This window comes from Fusarium solani, assembly GCF_023522795.1.
Source record: "Fusarium solani strain SB1 chromosome Unknown bctg00000002, whole genome shotgun sequence".
Taxonomy (NCBI): domain Eukaryota; kingdom Fungi; phylum Ascomycota; class Sordariomycetes; order Hypocreales; family Nectriaceae; genus Fusarium; species Fusarium solani.
In genome coordinates, this window is record NW_027072155.1 from 1,976,051 (window position 1) to 1,993,440 (window position 17,390).

Below are 17,390 nucleotides of genomic sequence, written 5' to 3' on the forward strand. Positions count from 1 at the left end.
CGTGATTGTGAATGTGTGCCTAGTAAGATGATGCCTTGGTGATGTGTTGTTTGGTTTGCCATGATGACTTGGTTGGTGTTGTAGGTCTAACTCAAGCCTGTGTCTAACGGCCCTGCTCTGTTGCCCTGCCCTGTTGCTCTGCCCCGTTGGCCCTGTCTTGGTTCATGTTTGATGGTGGATATGGGTGTTGGCCATGTTGGTTCGTGTCGTGCGTGACGTGAAGGTATCATCATCGTACATGTCTATTCTTCATTTTGTCTTTACATCATACACAAGTGGTGCTACATATACAGTACATGTTATACAAAGTTACTTTTCTCCTTTATACCAAAATTCACCTCCTCCCTCTCTTCTTCCCCCTGCCTGACCACCTATCCTTTGCGGCATGGGGCTTGGGAAGGTCGTCAAAGAAGCCACCCCCGCCGCTCGAGGTGCGCTGGTGCGTGGTTGAGAGCCTGCTTGCAAAGGCGGCAGCGAACGGGTCCTTGAACTGAGTCGAATGGGGAGTCGCTTGTTGCTTCTTGACCCCGTGATTATGTTTGGTAGTGCCTCTTTTCGACTTCTGGGTGGGAGAGGGGGCCTTTGGAGGCTTGTCGGTGACTCTGGCTGAGAACATGGCCGAGAAATCATCCTCGCTGGTGGTTTGACGGGCTCTAGCATCCTGCTGCGGTTGACGAGCTTCAGGCTTCTCTTGCGGTTGATGAGCTCCAGGGTCCTCTTGGGGTTGGCGGGCTCCAAGGATCTCTTGTGCTTGGCGGGCTCTAGAGTTCTCTTGCGCTTGACGAGCATTAAACCTGGTAACTACTTCCTTTAGTAGGATGTTGTTGGCAGCATCGTCAACATGACGGTCCCCGCCAGGTTGGCCAGTAGGAGCCGTCAAGGATATGGGGTCGGCGAACTGGTCCAAGAAGGAGTGGAGAAGCTCTGTCGGGGACTTGGTCTTTGCGCCTCTCCGGCCCTTCTGTGGCTTTTTGGCACTTGTCCGGTCGACTTTGGGTTCCTTGGCCTCGGGTTCCTTGATCTCTTCCGCTGCGACATCTGACTTGTCGACACTCGCTTGGTCGAGCTCTGCTTCCCTGGCCTCGAGTTCCTTGGCCTCTGACGCCGTGGAACCTGGCCTGCTGGTGCTTATTTGGTCGACTTCGGATTCTTTGGCTTCAGGTTCCTTGACATCAAGTTCCTTGACATCAAGCTCCTTGATCCCGGGCTTATCAGCCTCCGCCTCGGTGACCTTTGGCTCGGTGGCATCAGGTTCGCCCATCTCTCTAAAGTGTTCCGTCTCTTCCAAAACTTCAAACTTCCTTGGCCTAGGAGGGGTATCCCTGGCCCCTCTTCGTGACATGTGTTTCTTACTGGACTGTTCAGGTTCCTCGTATCTCCTGAGGTTAGGGCGACCACGCGTGTCGAACTTGCCATCGTCCACAATGATGTCTTCAGTAAGCTCCTCCTCGGGAAGATCGTAACTGTGATCCTCGAGCTGACGGCTCTTGATGGACTCATATCCTTCTGTCCAGGAGAAGCACTGGCCAGTAGCCATGTCCTCGACCAGCTGCAGGAAGCTGTTGCGCTTCTTGCCTTTGAAGCTGGTGCCCGGATAGCCCGGCAGGCCTGCTTGGAGGGTAAGCTCCTGACGCTGGCCGCCGTGCTGGCCAGCCTCGATGCTCGAGTAGCGCAGCGTGTGGTCACGCCAGGGCATTTCAACCGTCTGGTGGATCTCCAGGCCACGGAAAGCGTAGGTGTGGCTCTTGGGCTTGATGGATCTTGTGCCAGGGTTGATGTATTTCGGGGGGATCATGAGGGTAGCTTGACTGGGCGTTCGGAGATGGCCTTGGAGGAGGTTGAATTCGGACGTATCGAGGAAGCTCCTGAGGCCGGATTTGTCCAGATCCAAAGCAAGGAGACGTTCGTGTTGCATGCGTACGTCTACGCTCTCGCCAGGAAGCAAGAGGTCATTACGGTACCACGGGATAACGCAGTAGGCGGCGGCATCTTTGGGGATGGAAAAGTTGGCCAGGTCGGCTTCAGCGTCGACTGGTAGGTGGACCTGAATGACAGGGCCCTGCCTGTTCGCAGCCGAACGGTCGCCGTGAACTGCAAGGTTCAGGATAATGGTGGTGGATTGAGTCAAAGTATCGCTGCCCTCGGGCTTGAGGGCGGAAAAGGAGGCAGGATGCGGGATGAGAGGATAGAACGTACGGCGCTTGTGGGATAGCACCGCACCGAGTATGGGGCTCTCGGGAGGGACGAGGTCATCATCGATCCCGGGCGTGCTCAAGTCGTCGGAGTGTAGAGGAATGATCAAGTCATTGGGATCGGCATCAGGAGACTGGGCCTTCTTCTTGCGAGTCTCAGCCTCCTTGAGTTTGCCTACTTGAAAGCTGTTATGAATGATGTGTCCAAAAGTGGCGGTTGTGACGTTCCTAGAACCGAGTTTGTCTGGTTGGTACTCGGGGAGGGAAGCTGAGCCGACTAGGTCTAGGGGCACAGGAGATGCCTCGTCTGGCTTATTGTTGATGGGGGTCACAACTCGCTGCCACGTCTGGAGCTTGTCTCTCCACGATAGAGCCCTCAGCTGTCGTCGAAGGTCGACAAAGTGGCTCTTTGGGATGCCCTTAGTTTGTGGCCGAGGGAGGCACTCCATATCCACCTCCCGGCCAGGGTTGGGATGGCCGAGCAGCAGGCGAAGGACAACGTCTCCCTTGTCCTCCGTCTTTGACTCGGCGGCGTTCTCCTGGGGATCTGGGAGCCAGGAGACCCTTAGTTCCTTAGAGCCCATTAGGTTAATGCACTACATGATGAGAGAGCAGATAGATGGTCGTACCTTTTTCTCGACGATCTTGAGAGTCGTTTTTGTGAGTTGAGAAAGGACCTCAAGCTCCGTCGAGGAGGGGATGAGTGTTACGTGTTGCCGAATAGGGATGTCTCGGACCACCCGCTTCTGTAGAATCTGGTCTAGATGTGCGAGAATACCGTAGGCGGTGGCCTTCCTGGCGACAATATTAAGGCGATGGTGTTTGCGGTTAAGAGTTATCGTTTCCTCCTCGCCAACGAGAAAGTCCTCCCTCAACTCCCGCACCATGCGATCTGATTCAACTGAGATATCCGGTGAGTATTGAGTGCATCCCAGTAACTCTCAATAAGGAAAACTTACAAGTGAGAAAGACAAAGAAATCAGGTTGCATCTGGACCATGACGTTTCCAAGATCATCCATGCTCTTTTGACTCTGAATCTTCCAGATGTCGTAAATGACCTTTTGAACGCATGCGAGCTTGTCCTGACCTCCTCGGACGTCGATCTTTGTTAGTGGCGCCCAGGGATAATGCTTCACAACCCAGGAATAGTTGATGACATCCTCCGGCACAACTTCAGCTTTACGAAGACGGCTATACTCTTTGAGCTGGTCCGTTGTAAACCCGTTCCGGAGAACCTCGGTCAGCTTCTCAATCTCCGAGTCTCGGAGGAAGCGAGTGTCTGGGCGAAGCTCGTCAATGTTGCGGTATATCTCTTCGACGCTCAATTCACCCTCTTCCTCTGAAGGAGTGAGGCGATTCCAGTCTAATTCAGAAGGTGGCTGAACGGGCTGAGACTGAACCACGGTGGGGGCCTTCTTGGAGCGGCGTATCTGGTTCGGGTTGTTGATAATGATGGCGTCGGCAGGGACACCAAGCGCTGACACTCCCAAAGACTCGTCGTGTACGAGATCGTGGCGGAACCGCTTTGTCGGCAAGACAGTTGGTTCTAGCTCGGGGATGACAGGCAATTCAAACAAGCTACTTTCAGAACTCTCCGCAGGGTGTTCGGCTGAAGAATCCGAGTTCTTTTCGGACGAGTCGAGGGGTAGTTCTGCAGAGGCGGGAGCAGAGGCTTGGGTCGTCGTCTCATCTCGGGTTTCTTGTACTGGATCGATTGGCTTCTCTGAGAGAGATTCGGTCGAAGGAGGCTCAGACTGGGTATCCGAGGTTGGCTTCACATCTTGATCGTCTTGAGGCTTTGGTGCGGTTTCGGAAGTCGTCTCGGCTTCGGGAGAGTGTTTTATATCGGTCGTAGTATCCTCTGGCTTGGTTATAGTCTCTGTTTGTTCTGGAGACTCTTCCTCTTTCGATTTCGATTCGGCCGGGATATTTGCGCCTGTAATAAAGCCTTCAATCTTGCCATCGCTCGCCTTCCCCATCTCCGAAGTATACCGTCGTCGTTGACCGAGACTTTGTGTAATTGGAGCTGCGCGAAAGCCCAGCAGGGCGCTGCGCTGCGTCAGGCCGAACCGACATGCCAGGCAGATGCGCGGCACACGCGCCGCCCTCGATATCATGGGAATTAAAGCAATTGAGGACAGAGTCCTGTGAAGTGGGCGAAAATGCGACGAGGCAAGTGGAAGCTTCTAAGAGAATAATGCTTCTAGGAAATTTTGCTGATGGCCGATAAGAGATAAGATAAGATAAAGTTAATTGGCTCCAACGCGTCGCGTACCTGCCCCTCCAACTGTCTTTGTCTCTACTCTCATCGTTACTATACCAATTCTTGGGCGTGTTTGTAATTCTACTGTTGTTTTAATATCGAAATAGCTGTATTTAGCAAACCATGCCCCCTCAAAGAAATCGCCGTGCTCGTGCCGTGAGTTGCTGTGATTCACCAAAGGACCAGGCTAACACTCTACAGCTTGAGGACGATGGATCTGAGGAGGATGTTCGTCCTCGTCAACGCCGTCGCAACTCTCTAGACGACCAAGATAACGAAGACGACCTTGACGACGAAGATCGTGACGACGAAGAGATGAACCAACACCCTGGCCGGAGCGCCGACGAGCAGATGGCCAAGAAGTTGGTTCGATATGCGATTTCGTGTGAATACTCTAGAACAACCATCCGAAGAGATGGTATTAAGGAGCGAGGTAATGGCACATGAAATTGGCTTTCACATCGTTGCTTATATATGTATTTTCAGTTCTTGGCAACCAAGGGCGCTCCTTCAAGCGCGTTTTCGACTTGGCGCAAAAGCAACTACGAGAGGTCTGGGGCATGGAGCTACGAGAGCTGCCCGTGAGGGAGAAGATGACTCTCCACGAGAAGCGCCAAGGTAAGGCCAACTTTGGAACATCAAGAGTGTCTCTGACAGTTTGCAGCAATGAAGAGCCAGTCACAGCCCAAGGCAAACTCGAACGCCTTCATCCTCACATCGACATTACCAGAAGCCTACCGAACCGCGGCGATCCTCCAACCGTCCAAGACCCCAAGCGCAGACGACGAAGCCACGTATTCGGCCTTTTATACGCTTGTCATCTCAACCATCTGGCTCAATGGCGGGGAACTGAGTGAGCAGAAGCTACAGCGCTATCTCACACGGCTGAACGCGGACCAGAACGTTTCCATGGACAAGACGGAACTGATACTCAAGAAGATGGAGAAGCAGGGATACGTGATCAAGAGGGTCGACAAACCCCTCGCGGGCCAGGACGGAGATCACACAATCACATGGCACGTCGGCCCGCGCGCGAAAGAAGAGGTTGGCCTGGATGGAGTTATGGGCATGGTGCGAGAGGTCTACGGCGAGAGCTGGGGCGAGGACATGGAGAAGAAGCTGCGCTCGAGTCTGAACATCAAACATCAGCGCGTAGACGGCGATGAGCAGGACGAGCCCGATGGAGACACCACCATGGTGGAATGAGGAGCTGATGCCGAAGATATGATACCCAAATGTGTGTTGAAAGAAGCAGACTCTAGCATGTTGAGACTGCGTATATAAGTGCAACTAGAATCGTTTTTATGCCATTTATCCTCCCTCTTGCGGGGGTATCGTTCCTTGACGCCGTTCTATGAAACCCAAACTGAATAGAAATCTCTGCGATCGCGCCCAGAGGTTGTTCGCATATCCAAATCGCACACGTATTAATCTTCGCGCTGTGGCGGCGGTCCGCAAGGCTGCACCATTTTCTACAGAAAAGTCAACATCACCATCGCTACCATTGCAGGGAAAGAGACATACTCGGATCATCTGGGCGCGGACCTTGGCGAGGGGTTCGTTCTCGGCGAGCGCAATGTACGAAAGGAGCGGTCGGTGGCCGGCGATGGAAGAGTACGTGTCGCGCTGGATGTTGGTCCGCCACTCCCAGCTCGTCGTGTCTGGGTGGCCGGTGCCGATGTACTTTGCCTGGAGGCGCTCGAGTTCTTGCTGGGTGCGGAGCTTGTCGGCCTGGGAGGGGTTAGCGATTGAAGCGCAGACGGAGAGAGGGGGGCAGTACCATTGTTGCGAGATTGGATGTGCTATGAAGGTATTCGTGGGGATGCGCAAGGCGTTGATGGCGATGTTAATGCAATGCGACGCCTGGGTGTTGATTGATGGTGAAAGCTCGGATTATTGCATAGCGGGTCTCAGCCCCTGGCAGGTCTTGCAGATGCCGTCAACACCATGCACCAAGTCATTCCTCAAGCCTCGACGATTGTAGTAACTTGTCAAGCTCGAATCAAAATCGAATTATAGAATTCTCGACATTCTTGTCATCATTTTTCCGTCATCCTTCCCTGTTGCCGCGTTATCGCACATGTCATCCAAATCCAACCATATCAACCTCTTGAGCCAGCCCCTTTACCTTTCTCTCAGGTCCCATATCTTGCTGCAAGGTTATCTCCAGGAATTTTCGGTCCGAAACGCCCTTGGTCCGTCTCAGTAGTTTCAAGGACCAAGAAACTTCAAAAAAAATGATATGACGTCGACCGCTGACCGAACTCATGATCCGCTTATGCAAGCAATCTCCTTTGGGGGGCAGATGGTTGTCATTTACCCCTTTAAACCTGGCTATTTTACGTATCTATTCATGGCTCTGTTGTTGACAAGGTACCCGAGGGTCATGGGAGGTGAAGCTATCCGTCCAATCCTAAAATTTCCCATGATGCGGTTGCCTTGGTTATTCAAACAGTGCGTCCTCGTTTAACCACCAGCCAATACCTCTCGATTCACTATTGGCACGAGCTGATCGGAGAATATAGAGTATAAAAGCAATGGTAGATCTCAAAGTTGTTTAGTAACCCCCTTCTTTGAACACAGCTCGGCCACATTTAGCAACACAAGCAGCTTGTAGTAACAAGCACTTCTCAGCGAAAGGCGTCAATAGCCGAACAAGCAGGATACGAAGATCATCAATAACTATAGCGAACGGCGCAAAGTACGGAGCGTACAAAATTTTCTGATCCAATAAGTGAAACATCTTGACTCAGTGGCTCCCTCCGTGACCTTCAGCTTTACGGTGTCCGAAGCCATCCCAGGGGCGATCGCACAATTCATTGACATACATCCCATATAAGCCAACCCATGGTTTCTTCGTCACTCATAATCCACAATTTAGAGCATTGCCCGTACATGTGCCCCTTCCGGTTCGTCATCGCTGCCAATTCCAGAATCTTCAGCTTGCTCATCACCCTGGATCGAGTGGATGGAGGACTGCTCCGATGAAGAAGAACCAGCGACGGCATCATCCACTGATTACATCTCAGTTAGCTCTGCCATGCAACAACTCGGGCCAACTTACATCCAAGCGCACCCATCGCGCCTAAAAGGTCGTCCACCTGGCTCTCCGCCAACGCTTGCTGCCTCTCTTGCTCGAGTCTCTGCTGTTCCTCCTGTTCGCGTCGGCGCCTTTCTTGACGGAACTGTTGGAACGCAGGAAGAATTTCCGTGTTGTACCAGTTAGGATCCTGGGAAAGGTCGTCCCAAAGCCAGTGGCCGACAATCTCCTCCTTCTCAACCCGCCAGAGACAGACGTAGTGGTCATTGTGCTCCTCGGACGGATTGCCGTAAGGATCTTGTTGGATCCCGTAGTACCGCATTTCCTCCCCAACACTGAGAACAGGCCAGCCAGCCCTAAGACGAACTTCCGGGTCAATAACGGTAATAAACTGTGTTGCTCTTCCCACCCGGGTCTTTCTGAAGTTTGCCAACTCTCGTAGCCTCTGCTCTGAGGCTTGGAACGAGATGTACGGCGTGGCAACGGCCCAGTTGCGGTGGTTGAGGTGAAGTTCCAGCGTCGTTCTTCGCACATCAGCGGTACGTAGGTCCTGGTCACGATTCCTGGCAAACATGTGCCCGGCCTCGTCTGGCTGGCTTCCTGACATCCTGTCCCATGTCCTGAGAAGAGGAACATCGATGTCTCCGACGTACAAGGGCCCGGGGAAAGGCTTCCAGTTGCGTCCAGACTGCGCCCATGTGACGCTGGTATTGCTGGCCTCCTCAGGAGAAGGGAATAGCCGGGAACGTACGACGGGGGAATCCTTGTAGGATACCATGGCTTCGGTCTTTGAAATTGAACGAGGCCTCAGGCAGTTGAAAATAAAGAGCTGCAAGTTTTGTGATATGAGAAGGAGATGAAATCCAATGGACTTTATTGTGCTACTCTCTCGACTTGAATTTGCAGCAAAGGGTTTAAATAAATTCTCAGTTGGGCAGGCCAGAGAGGCTTTGCACCAACAGACAGGCAACAAGGCACTCAAAGAAGCTCCCTGCCTCTTTATGAGCCCAAAGTGGTTGCTCAAAGGTCATGATGACCATTGTGGTCGGCCTCCCGTAACCTAATCTGCAGGGTCATTGGACGACTGAACCAACAGGCCGTGGCGGAGGGGGTCGCCAACACGGCTGGGCGAAGTAGTCCTTGACAAGCATTTTGTTCCACTTTGACGAGGATGTATGACAGGATGCTTCCAAAATGCTCTAGTTAATGCTGTCGATGAATTCTACAAGATGCTTATTGGTGGGCAACACACAAGCTGATCATGGCACGGTAGAGGTTTGCGGACGCCCTTTTTGTCCGTCTGTCTGTGTGCTGATGACGAGATCACAAAAGCGTTAACCTAGACCTTTTCACTTCATAGCGAGTAGAAAAGAGAGCAAAATCGCTTGAGACAAGTTATATGAAAGATAGCAATTTAATTGTATTGAGCTGTCAAACTAGGCCAAGAGAGAGCTTGGCCCACGACCTCGAATTGGCAACGAGTAGCAACAAACAAAAGAATAAGTAAAGCAAAAGCAGAAAACGAATGGGTATATCTGAACAAATAAAGGCAACGCTAAACGATAGGAAACCGGCTCAGGAGCCGTCTACGTATGCTCACCAAACACCTGCAATATCAAGAAGACGCCCAAAAGCAAATATCAGATCTTGTTTTCTCCTAGCGAAAACATGTTTGCCCTCGACTCGTCTCTCGCCACCGTCTCCATGCCGACACTCTCCTCGGGAGACGTAGGGCTCTGGAGCTGTCCGTTACGCTTGAACAGGGGCACAAAGTACCGTCTGCTCAACATGCGCCCTGGCTTGGGGTTGTCCATGGCGGCTGGCGGAGGTTGCTTGTTCCTCACCGGGAGAGCTGTCCCGGTGTGAGTTGTCTCGGGGAGAGGTTCGCACTTGGGGAACAGCGAGTACTTGGCCGGCGCCGGGGCCTGCATCGTGTCTTGGAGGAGGTCCCTGCCGAGGGTGCTCATGGTGCAAACAGAGGCGCCTGACTCACGATGGGGATGCTCTGGAGTCATCTCGATTGTAGGTGAAGGAAGCTCTGGGGCAAACGGACCCTTGTACGTAGTCGGTAGCTGCAGAGGCTTCGGTTCTAAGGGCGACTGAACTTGATGACAACCTGAGGCGACTGAAGGGTCTATGTGGTTCTCTTGGTTAACTCCCAACGACTCACAGTGATTCACCACTATCTTGGGCCATTTACCAGGGGGAAAGGAATTGGCCTGTCCATCTGTGGACATGGTTCCAAAGGACCGCTCAGAGCTGACAGACTCCGAGCCTGGTGTCGGTACCCGGTGGTTGAATGTGTCACGCCAGGTATCACGATATGTGCCATCAGATGTCGTCTCTGGCATGGAATCTCTTTGCGACGATTTGGCCTGGTCTTCTTTGTTCTCAGCTCGTCGAGGAGCAATACACCTTTTATAGATCAAAACGCCCAAGAATATCGCGATGCCGAGAAGCATTCCAGAGGTGATGGTTCCGCCAATAATGGCGGCCTTCTCGTTGATCTTGTTCGGTTTGTCGTCAGATCGAGAGGCATGAGAGGTATCGTCTGGGTTATTCGTCAGTTCCTGAAGGAACTTGGACCCCTCAAGGGCTAGATGCTTCAACGACTCGGCTTCTTCTTCGTTCCACGCTTGGTCTCGTGAGGTAATCGGCTTCGCGTCCGTCGGGGTATAGGCTATTGCGGCAAGGAGGCACGCCAAGAGGTTCGTCGACTGGTTGATACGTGTCATGGCGGCCGTCTCTTCGGTCTCGCGCCTTCTTTCTTGTCCAAACCCATTGCAAGAGTTCACCTTCGCCTTCGGCACACACAGGGACTGTCGCTTATTAGTAGACCCAAACGCTTTGTGAACACCCTCTCAAGTGCCCAGAGACCATAACGAGAATAGCCCATGTCGTTTTGGTCGACAAAGAGCTCTGTTGAGCAACCGAACACCTCCAAGAAGTCAACCAAGACCCTCCAAGCTCCATATTGGGCGACGTATTGCGTATGGCTGAGCCCAAATAGGCATCAATCCATCAGACTCAAAGAAGTCCACGTAGTATTTCGGTGTCTCGATCGGTCGTGTCATCGAACAAAGAGTCGGTCAAGTCTGTTGCGTCCGAGAACAAAGAAAGGCTGGGATCGATGCCCATGACACGCATCGGTACTGGCAGACCGTTTGACGTTTCATGTTTCTTTGACGGCGAAAATAAACTTTTATCCAAGATCCTCAGAAATAGCAATTTCGGTTCCTCGGAGCAGATATCCATCGTGCAGCACAAGGTGGGAGCAGAGGCTGATTTATGGCTGCAGTATCACCCACAGACAATCGCCGCAAACACAGCACAGGCTGGGCTGTGATAAGCTTGCGGATAGACTTCACAGACATGCTTCTGTCTCTGCTGCTTTGCGCATGGCGCAATTCCTGTATCTCCGGACTGATAAACATCTGGGTGTATACCACAGCCAGGCACAAGTCATGATTGGGAGACTGGTATCTAATCTCCATCCCTTGGTAACAGCCAGGGGGCGGCGAGGGATGGCCAGCCCCAGCGAGTATGCAAATATGACTTGCGTCAAAGTTAGAGACTACTTTGCCAGAGATAAGGACTCTCTTGGCCGCCGCAAATGCCCAACTCTCGATGCCATCGCGGCCTTGGGAATGCCCGAGGCGCCGACCAACCCGCCGACCTCTATTGATACGGCCTCTGCCCGTCGCTGCCAGGTTGACCTACTACGTAGTAGCCTCGGCCAGTCCATGGGCAAGTCGACTCCGGAGGCAGACTGCCCAGATTGGCGAGAGTTCGGGACAAGGGGCTCGGGGACACCATCCAAGCTCTGCCAACATTGATCCCATCCCCATCCCCAGGCCAGGGCCAAGGCCATCGAGACCTCCTCAAATCTAGATCAGCATGCATTCGTGGCTCAGCTTGTCTTCTTGGCGCACCCTTGCCTAGCAATGGTAACCCGGCACGCCAAGATCAGCTGAGCAGCAGCGTGTGCCCGGTGAGATAGGAGATAACATGCTGCTCTGCACGCATAGCAGAGTACAGTGCAGTGCAGTAAGGGATGGATGACCTTTCGCCTTGACCCCCATCCTCATCGGACCCCCACTCGAAGGGCAAAGCAAGCAAGCAGTGCTCACGCTTCTTCATGCCATGTTGGTCCAGCCGCCTGGAGTCGTTTCAATCCCTTTCCGCCGCGACCTGTCACGACAGGGCGTTGCTCCTGAAAGCTGGGGCGACGTATTCACGGCGAAGCGGAGCTCTTCTGGGGAAACTCGTGGCGACAGAGTCCCTCAACCCGGCAAATAACGACGGCTTTGATCCAGTCCGACTGGAGTCGAGGCGACTGTTTCGCTGATCGCGACCGACGGACAGAGGGCATGCTGGTTTCGGTTGCCTTGCCTTCTGCGGCTCAACCATGTTTCCGGGGTTAAGTTGCGGGCTGAGAATCTCATTGCGGGCGTTGGTGACTCGAGTCAAGAGATGTCATCGGTCAATCTCATACCAATGTTTAGCAACACAACTCGACATGACATATTAATATCTGTCTGTATCTTTGTGCCCACACCGCCAGGGTGGGGCGGCCCTCCGCCTCTGGCACCCAGCCATGTCTCGTCCTGCAGCCTCTCAAATGAAGAAACCGAGGGTCATTTTGGCTTTGGCCCTGCCTGCGACATGGCCGAGCTGTAATGGAAGGACAGGCGTAGCCAACGGAGTCTCCGTAAATGGTCTTCCGAGACCAAGCATGGATGGCATGGCTCACAACCGCTGGGCTTGCAGGCTGGGCGCCGTGTGGGGGAGCGACACACTTTGATCCCGCTGTACATGCTTGCTGTACCGTAGCTGTCGTGCTGCATCATTCATCCGATGCGAGAGAGCGGAGTGAGCATCCAGGAACTCGATTCTCAAGTTGGAGGATCCCATGCCTGCAATGTCCTTCCCGGATGCCAATGGCCGGGATTAGCTCCGGTCCGACAACCTTTCCCTTCATGACGCTTGGGTAGACACTCAAAAATGATGAGAATGAACTTGAAACTCCCTTCTTAGACGGTCAGGACTAGACTGCCGCTCGTTCAGAATACGCTCCTTAGAAGCAATCGCCGCCTCCCCGAGTACTGTGTCAAGCTCACGGCGAGGACTCGGCGTAGAGTCCTCCGACATCGTCGATCACCTCTGACCTATGGATTGTCGCATGGAGTGGCAGTATTCGAATTCAAGACACGTCTGATTCGTCCGTAAGCATGGGGTAGATGCGTCGCCGGTGCATGGCCAAGTCGTGACAGCACAGCGGGAATGCCCCAGAGGTTCCAAGCTCCAACACAGAGCAACCAGCACTCATCCTGTTTTGACGTCTGGATCTGCTTCCCCAAAGTATGGCAGCCTCGGGCTCCTGTTGTTGCTTGCCTGAAAAGCAAGGGTCTTCGCCAGCGCCGGGATACAGCGTCGAGAACAGTCGACTAGCGGGTTTATCTGCCAACAGGCTAAAATCCGAGTCCACTCAGGCCCCTCCAGGATCAAGCCGCTGACACCATGCTCGGACGCTTAGTGCAGTTTTTGAATCATTTGCGGGCGCAACGTCGACACTGAGCCTCTCACAGTCCGCTCGCAAGTCATCAACAGGAACAACGCCCTGAAGCGGTCGACTAGGGGGTCCAAAATCGACACATGCTTCTCCTTTCCGGCCTGAGCACGAGGGAATCTCCATTGTTATTCTGCTAATCCCTTTGAGATATAGCATTCGAGGCCAGGAGACTCCCTCAGGCCCGAAACTGGATATTGTGTCCGTGGCCAGGCGAAACAGAGTTCGGATGACTAGTAGGTACTGTATCTCCTCGACAATCTCATGGCACATCCGTTCCCCCTATGCCGGACCACGCTGGCGTACCGAGAAACGTTTGACCCATCTGAGTGGTGGAGGAACGGCCAGCAGACGAGGCCCAACAGCAACAGCGTATGCCTGTCCGACTCTCGGCCAGACGACTTGCATACCCGGCCAAGGCTGCGGCAAGTAGAGTGCGTAGACCTTCTCGGGCCCTCTGTAGGGATGGAACATGTCGGGATAAACAGGCCTGCTGCCCGAGCCACCAAGCAAGGTCAATCCAGCCAGAACCAGAACCGTGCCAAGCACCAGCATGTGAGACAGCCCCAGCTCGCCCGTCAAACCCCTGCCGACTCGTGGGTAGCAAGTGGGGGTTCCGACATGGCGTTCCATGCGAGTGCTTGGAGGCGTTCAACTCCACTGGCTCCCGTACCCAGTACCGGCCCTCGACTGCCTGTCTCGAACATCGTCAATGGATGGTGTAGCTCGGCCGGAACATACACGCATATGCGACTAAAATAAGCATCTGTAGCCAGGGGGTCCTCCTACCTCTTTCTGTCATTTTCGATGGCCTCTGAGTGTTTAATTCTTCTAATGGAAACCAAAGCCATTATACATGCCAACCGGGAGATTGTGCAGGTACCCCAAAGAGCCGGCATGTTGGGCCAATAGAGATATCCTCAGATCTCCAGGCCAGACACAAGCCAAGAGTTCGGATGTCGCATGACCAGTCCCCGAGAGAGTTGCATGCCAAGCAGCAACGACGACCACAAAGAACCATCGCCTTCCAACCTCACTAGGACGGCGTGAGGGAGCAAGCAGGTCCTGGGATTGGTGGGCAGATGGCACACTGACGCGAAAGCCAGCAGCCTCGTCAGCCTCCAATAAAAGCCACCGTCCTCAGTCAGCCTGTGTAAGCTGAGAGATCACAAGCGGGCTCGCGCCAAAATGGCCCTGGAAGGGTGACGTCTGCGACGGGCGTTGCTGGCATGAAAACTGGGCCTCGAACCCGCCGGAGGTTGCTCTTCATGGAGTTCATTATGGGGTTCGCTCGTTCGCGGAGGCAAGAATGCACTTGGTCCCCAGAGTTCTCCGCTCTCACAGCAAGTGCTGAGTGCAGGGGAGCTAGTTCTGTTCGAGAGGCCGTCATTTCCCTGACCCGTTCATTGCTTGTAGCATCTGAACGATGCCAAATCTTCCAGAAGAAAGCGTCAACCCAAAGGGACGGAGCCGCAACCGCAGCCGCAGAGCCAAGTACCGGAACGGTAGCGGCGACATCCATGGCTGGGACAATACGCCGTAGCTCGATCCTGTGTGTGTGCGTGTGGCTGCCAGCCATCGAAGAACGGCCGACCACTTCTCACATTTGAACGACAGGGCTACACTCCCCTGCATCTTCAATAAAGCTCTGCCGCACAGCAACGTACGACGGACGAACTCGAACAAGAGATGGCAGCACTGATGGTTGCCGCAGGTGACTGACCTCGAGGATCTGCCACAAGCTATGGGCCCAGGTCAAGGCTCATGAGCTCCATCCGGTTGAAGCTCGACAGCTGTGGCTCAACCGTTCAATAGCCAATGTCTCTGTACCCGGAACTCGTGCCGTGTGGGATGCATGTGGCGTTCGGCCAGATGGACCCGCCGCCCAGCTTATCCCGGGACATGCCAGGGCGACCCTAGCTCAAGCTCACGCATGCCCGTGGGGCCTGAAGGGTTCCCTAGATGCAGCACCAGCTCAAGCTTCAGTGTCGCTCAACCCATCTCCATCCCCCATGCCCATTTCCTTTTCTGATCTTGCCTCCGAGAACATGAGAGACCAAACATCGGTGCGGCAAATTGCCACAGATGCGATCGCCAGATGGTTGGCGAGTGCTGACGATGCAAGACTCCACTGACAGGCAGTCCGACTTCGCAAAGACGTGTATCCGTACCTCGGCAGCAGCATCCTTGACCTTGAACAGTGATAATATCGGCCGAGAATGATGGAGAATGATGAGGCTCTGACTTTGAGGTCAAGTCCAGCAAACGGGTAGATCTGACGAGATGGTCTCGATCCACGATGGAGCTGGAATTAAACGGTCAATCCACGTGTCGTATGGTGTTGAGGCGAAAGGTCGAAACCCACCAAATGGGACGAGCCGTTGCCAGTGAGCGTGTCGGTACATGTAGGTAGGCCATAGGTGGTGATAGACATAGAGGTACCGCTGAAAGCGGGCTTGGCCGCCTGAACGTGCGGAAGCGGGAGCTGGAGGCTGTGAGAGTCGTGGTTGAGGCGGCTAACGAGGAGACCATGCTAGGGCGGCTCCACAACTGCGGACACATATCGTCCGTGTGTCCTGGAGTCCATCGCCCATAGTCTATCGGCTCTGAGCTAAGTGGATTTGATCCATGGCCCGTCATCGCTTGTCGCTGCCCAGGCCGAGCGCCAGAAGCCATGATCCATGGGCTCGGAGACCAGGGCCTAGCGCCCATCGACCGAGGACGGACAGGCCAGACCCTTCAGAAGCTGCACACTCCGACGCCCTGAGTCCAGCGCGTGGGTCCGGCCGGCGCCAGCGTCAGAGTGTCTACGGTCTTTGCCCGAAGAACCGAACCAGAGTGGCCAGTCATGGTTGTGGTGTTCGTCAGCCCACGAGCGTCTTTGCTGTACTGGGTACATGGCGGATTCACTTTTGTCCCTCTTTAATGACGGCCTCATGAGGCTGATTCGCTAGATGGAAGAGGTGTGCAACACTGTTGGTGATGAAAAGGTGCTGATGCTTTTTCAGATGGATGCATGAGAGAAGAGGAAATATTTCAGGTCCGACCTTGCAGATGTAAGCGTCGATGAAACCTAGAGTACTTTCCACGTACGGAAACAGTTCGGAAAGATCTCGCTTCATCTGGCATCCGCAGTCGGAGGAGCTAAAGTGCTGAGGGAAAAAGATGACTGGGAATAACGCCGAGCTCGCGCAGATTTTTTGAGGGGTCGTTGAGGAATAGAACGAGTACGAAAATAAAGGGGACGTGAACTCATACCGTAGTAGAGAACTGAACATGGATGAAGACCCCGTATATCTGAATTGTCCCGTAGATTGATCTGTCGACAATGCCAACCCAACGTGCCTAGAGGCTGTGACAAGGGCTCAAGTGTCCCTGTCGATGACGAGGATGTTCCCCCACCGAGATGCCAGGTCTCATTCTGGAAATATGCAAGTAACTGGCTCTTCCCATGACTGCTTCATGGGTGCCCGTGGCCCTGGCTCCATGAGGGCGGAAAGGACAAGCTCATGTATGTCCGGATGTAGGAAGCCATACATCGCGCTAAAGACCTCCTCCAACCATGCTGCGTATGTGCCCAACCAGGCGGCCGCGAGAATGCTTAGCCGGAGCTCTAAGCATCTTGTGAAGGAATATATTTGGCATAACATCTTGTCAAAGCTGGCTCAATCTTGGAGCAGGCATCTCTCGATGACTCTTGTGCAGCAAAACGCGCATCGTCTATGGGTGAATTCGGGCCTAAGTGTAGTGGCGGAGCGGGTTCAGTTCCACGCTCCGCTCGATTGGGTCCATCAGGACGAGTCTTGGCCGGCAGCTAAAACGGAGGTTAACGTGTTGTTGAAGAGACATGGACCGTCTCGTCTCGGGGGTCGATGTGCGAGGCACCGAGAAGGGATAGATACTTTGAGCACTAACAATTTTCGAGGTTGGTACCTGGTACTTTGACTTGGATTTGAATGGAGGCAGGCACCCGACTCGAGGTCCCTTCTCCATATCCCCTCTCGTCCCCAACTTAAGACTTGGCTCCCGTCTCCTCTCGACTCTCAAAACCCTCCACATCCCCCGTCTTTCACCTGGGCCCGACAAGGACAAAAAGGCTGAATCTATCTCATGCGCACCGTCCCTGACCCTGACCACCCTGCCCTTGACCGTCCCGGTTACACAAGCAGACCAGACGGACACCCGGCCCCGTCTGCCTCCCGCTGAGAGGTGCCCGCTCGCCCGCTGGGCTGTCTTTCATCCAAGGTACCTACCACCTACTCCCAGCCGGGTGCCCACTGGAGTGCCCCGGAGCATCCCCCCAAACACCTACCCTGGCCCCACCA

At 53.9% G+C, this 17,390-nt stretch overlaps 6 protein-coding genes across 6 annotated transcripts; 1 reads left to right on the forward strand and 5 right to left on the reverse strand.

The window, feature by feature from the left end:
- Positions 1 to 334: 334 nt before the first annotated feature.
- Positions 335 to 4,310, reverse strand: MRS44_004585 (uncharacterized protein; the record flags this gene model as incomplete). Its single annotated transcript, XM_046280922.2, has 3 exons — positions 335 to 2,764; positions 2,822 to 3,093; positions 3,152 to 4,310. The coding sequence occupies 3 exons, from the start codon at positions 4,308 to 4,310 to the stop codon at positions 335 to 337; spliced, it is 3,861 nt and encodes a 1,286-aa protein (XP_046136279.2).
- Positions 4,311 to 4,579: 269 nt separating this feature from the next.
- On the forward strand, positions 4,580 to 5,662 carry MRS44_004586 (uncharacterized protein; the record flags this gene model as incomplete). Its single annotated transcript, XM_046283940.2, has 4 exons — positions 4,580 to 4,612; positions 4,658 to 4,889; positions 4,943 to 5,074; positions 5,121 to 5,662. The coding sequence occupies 4 exons, from the start codon at positions 4,580 to 4,582 to the stop codon at positions 5,660 to 5,662; spliced, it is 939 nt and encodes a 312-aa protein (XP_046136278.1).
- Positions 5,663 to 5,883: 221 nt separating this feature from the next.
- MRS44_004587 (uncharacterized protein) lies at positions 5,884 to 6,239 on the reverse strand (the record flags this gene model as incomplete). The annotated part of the gene is made up of 3 exons (XM_046270678.2): positions 5,884 to 5,928; positions 5,981 to 6,187; positions 6,237 to 6,239. 3 exons carry the CDS (start codon positions 6,237 to 6,239, stop codon positions 5,884 to 5,886), a joined length of 255 nt encoding a protein of 84 aa, XP_046136277.2.
- Positions 6,240 to 7,333: 1,094 nt separating this feature from the next.
- On the reverse strand, positions 7,334 to 8,274 carry MRS44_004588 (uncharacterized protein; the record flags this gene model as incomplete). The annotated part of the gene is made up of 2 exons (XM_046279391.2): positions 7,334 to 7,470; positions 7,521 to 8,274. The coding sequence occupies 2 exons, from the start codon at positions 8,272 to 8,274 to the stop codon at positions 7,334 to 7,336; spliced, it is 891 nt and encodes a 296-aa protein (XP_046136276.1).
- An 862-nt stretch (positions 8,275 to 9,136) lies between these two features.
- On the reverse strand, positions 9,137 to 10,231 carry MRS44_004589 (uncharacterized protein; the record flags this gene model as incomplete). Its single annotated transcript, XM_046273633.2, has 1 exon — positions 9,137 to 10,231. One exon carries the CDS (start codon positions 10,229 to 10,231, stop codon positions 9,137 to 9,139), a length of 1,095 nt encoding a protein of 364 aa, XP_046136275.2.
- A 3,978-nt stretch (positions 10,232 to 14,209) lies between these two features.
- MRS44_004590 (uncharacterized protein) lies at positions 14,210 to 14,587 on the reverse strand (the record flags this gene model as incomplete). Its single annotated transcript, XM_065622262.1, has 1 exon — positions 14,210 to 14,587. One exon carries the CDS (start codon positions 14,585 to 14,587, stop codon positions 14,210 to 14,212), a length of 378 nt encoding a protein of 125 aa, XP_065478334.1.
- Positions 14,588 to 17,390: the final 2,803 nt, after the last annotated feature.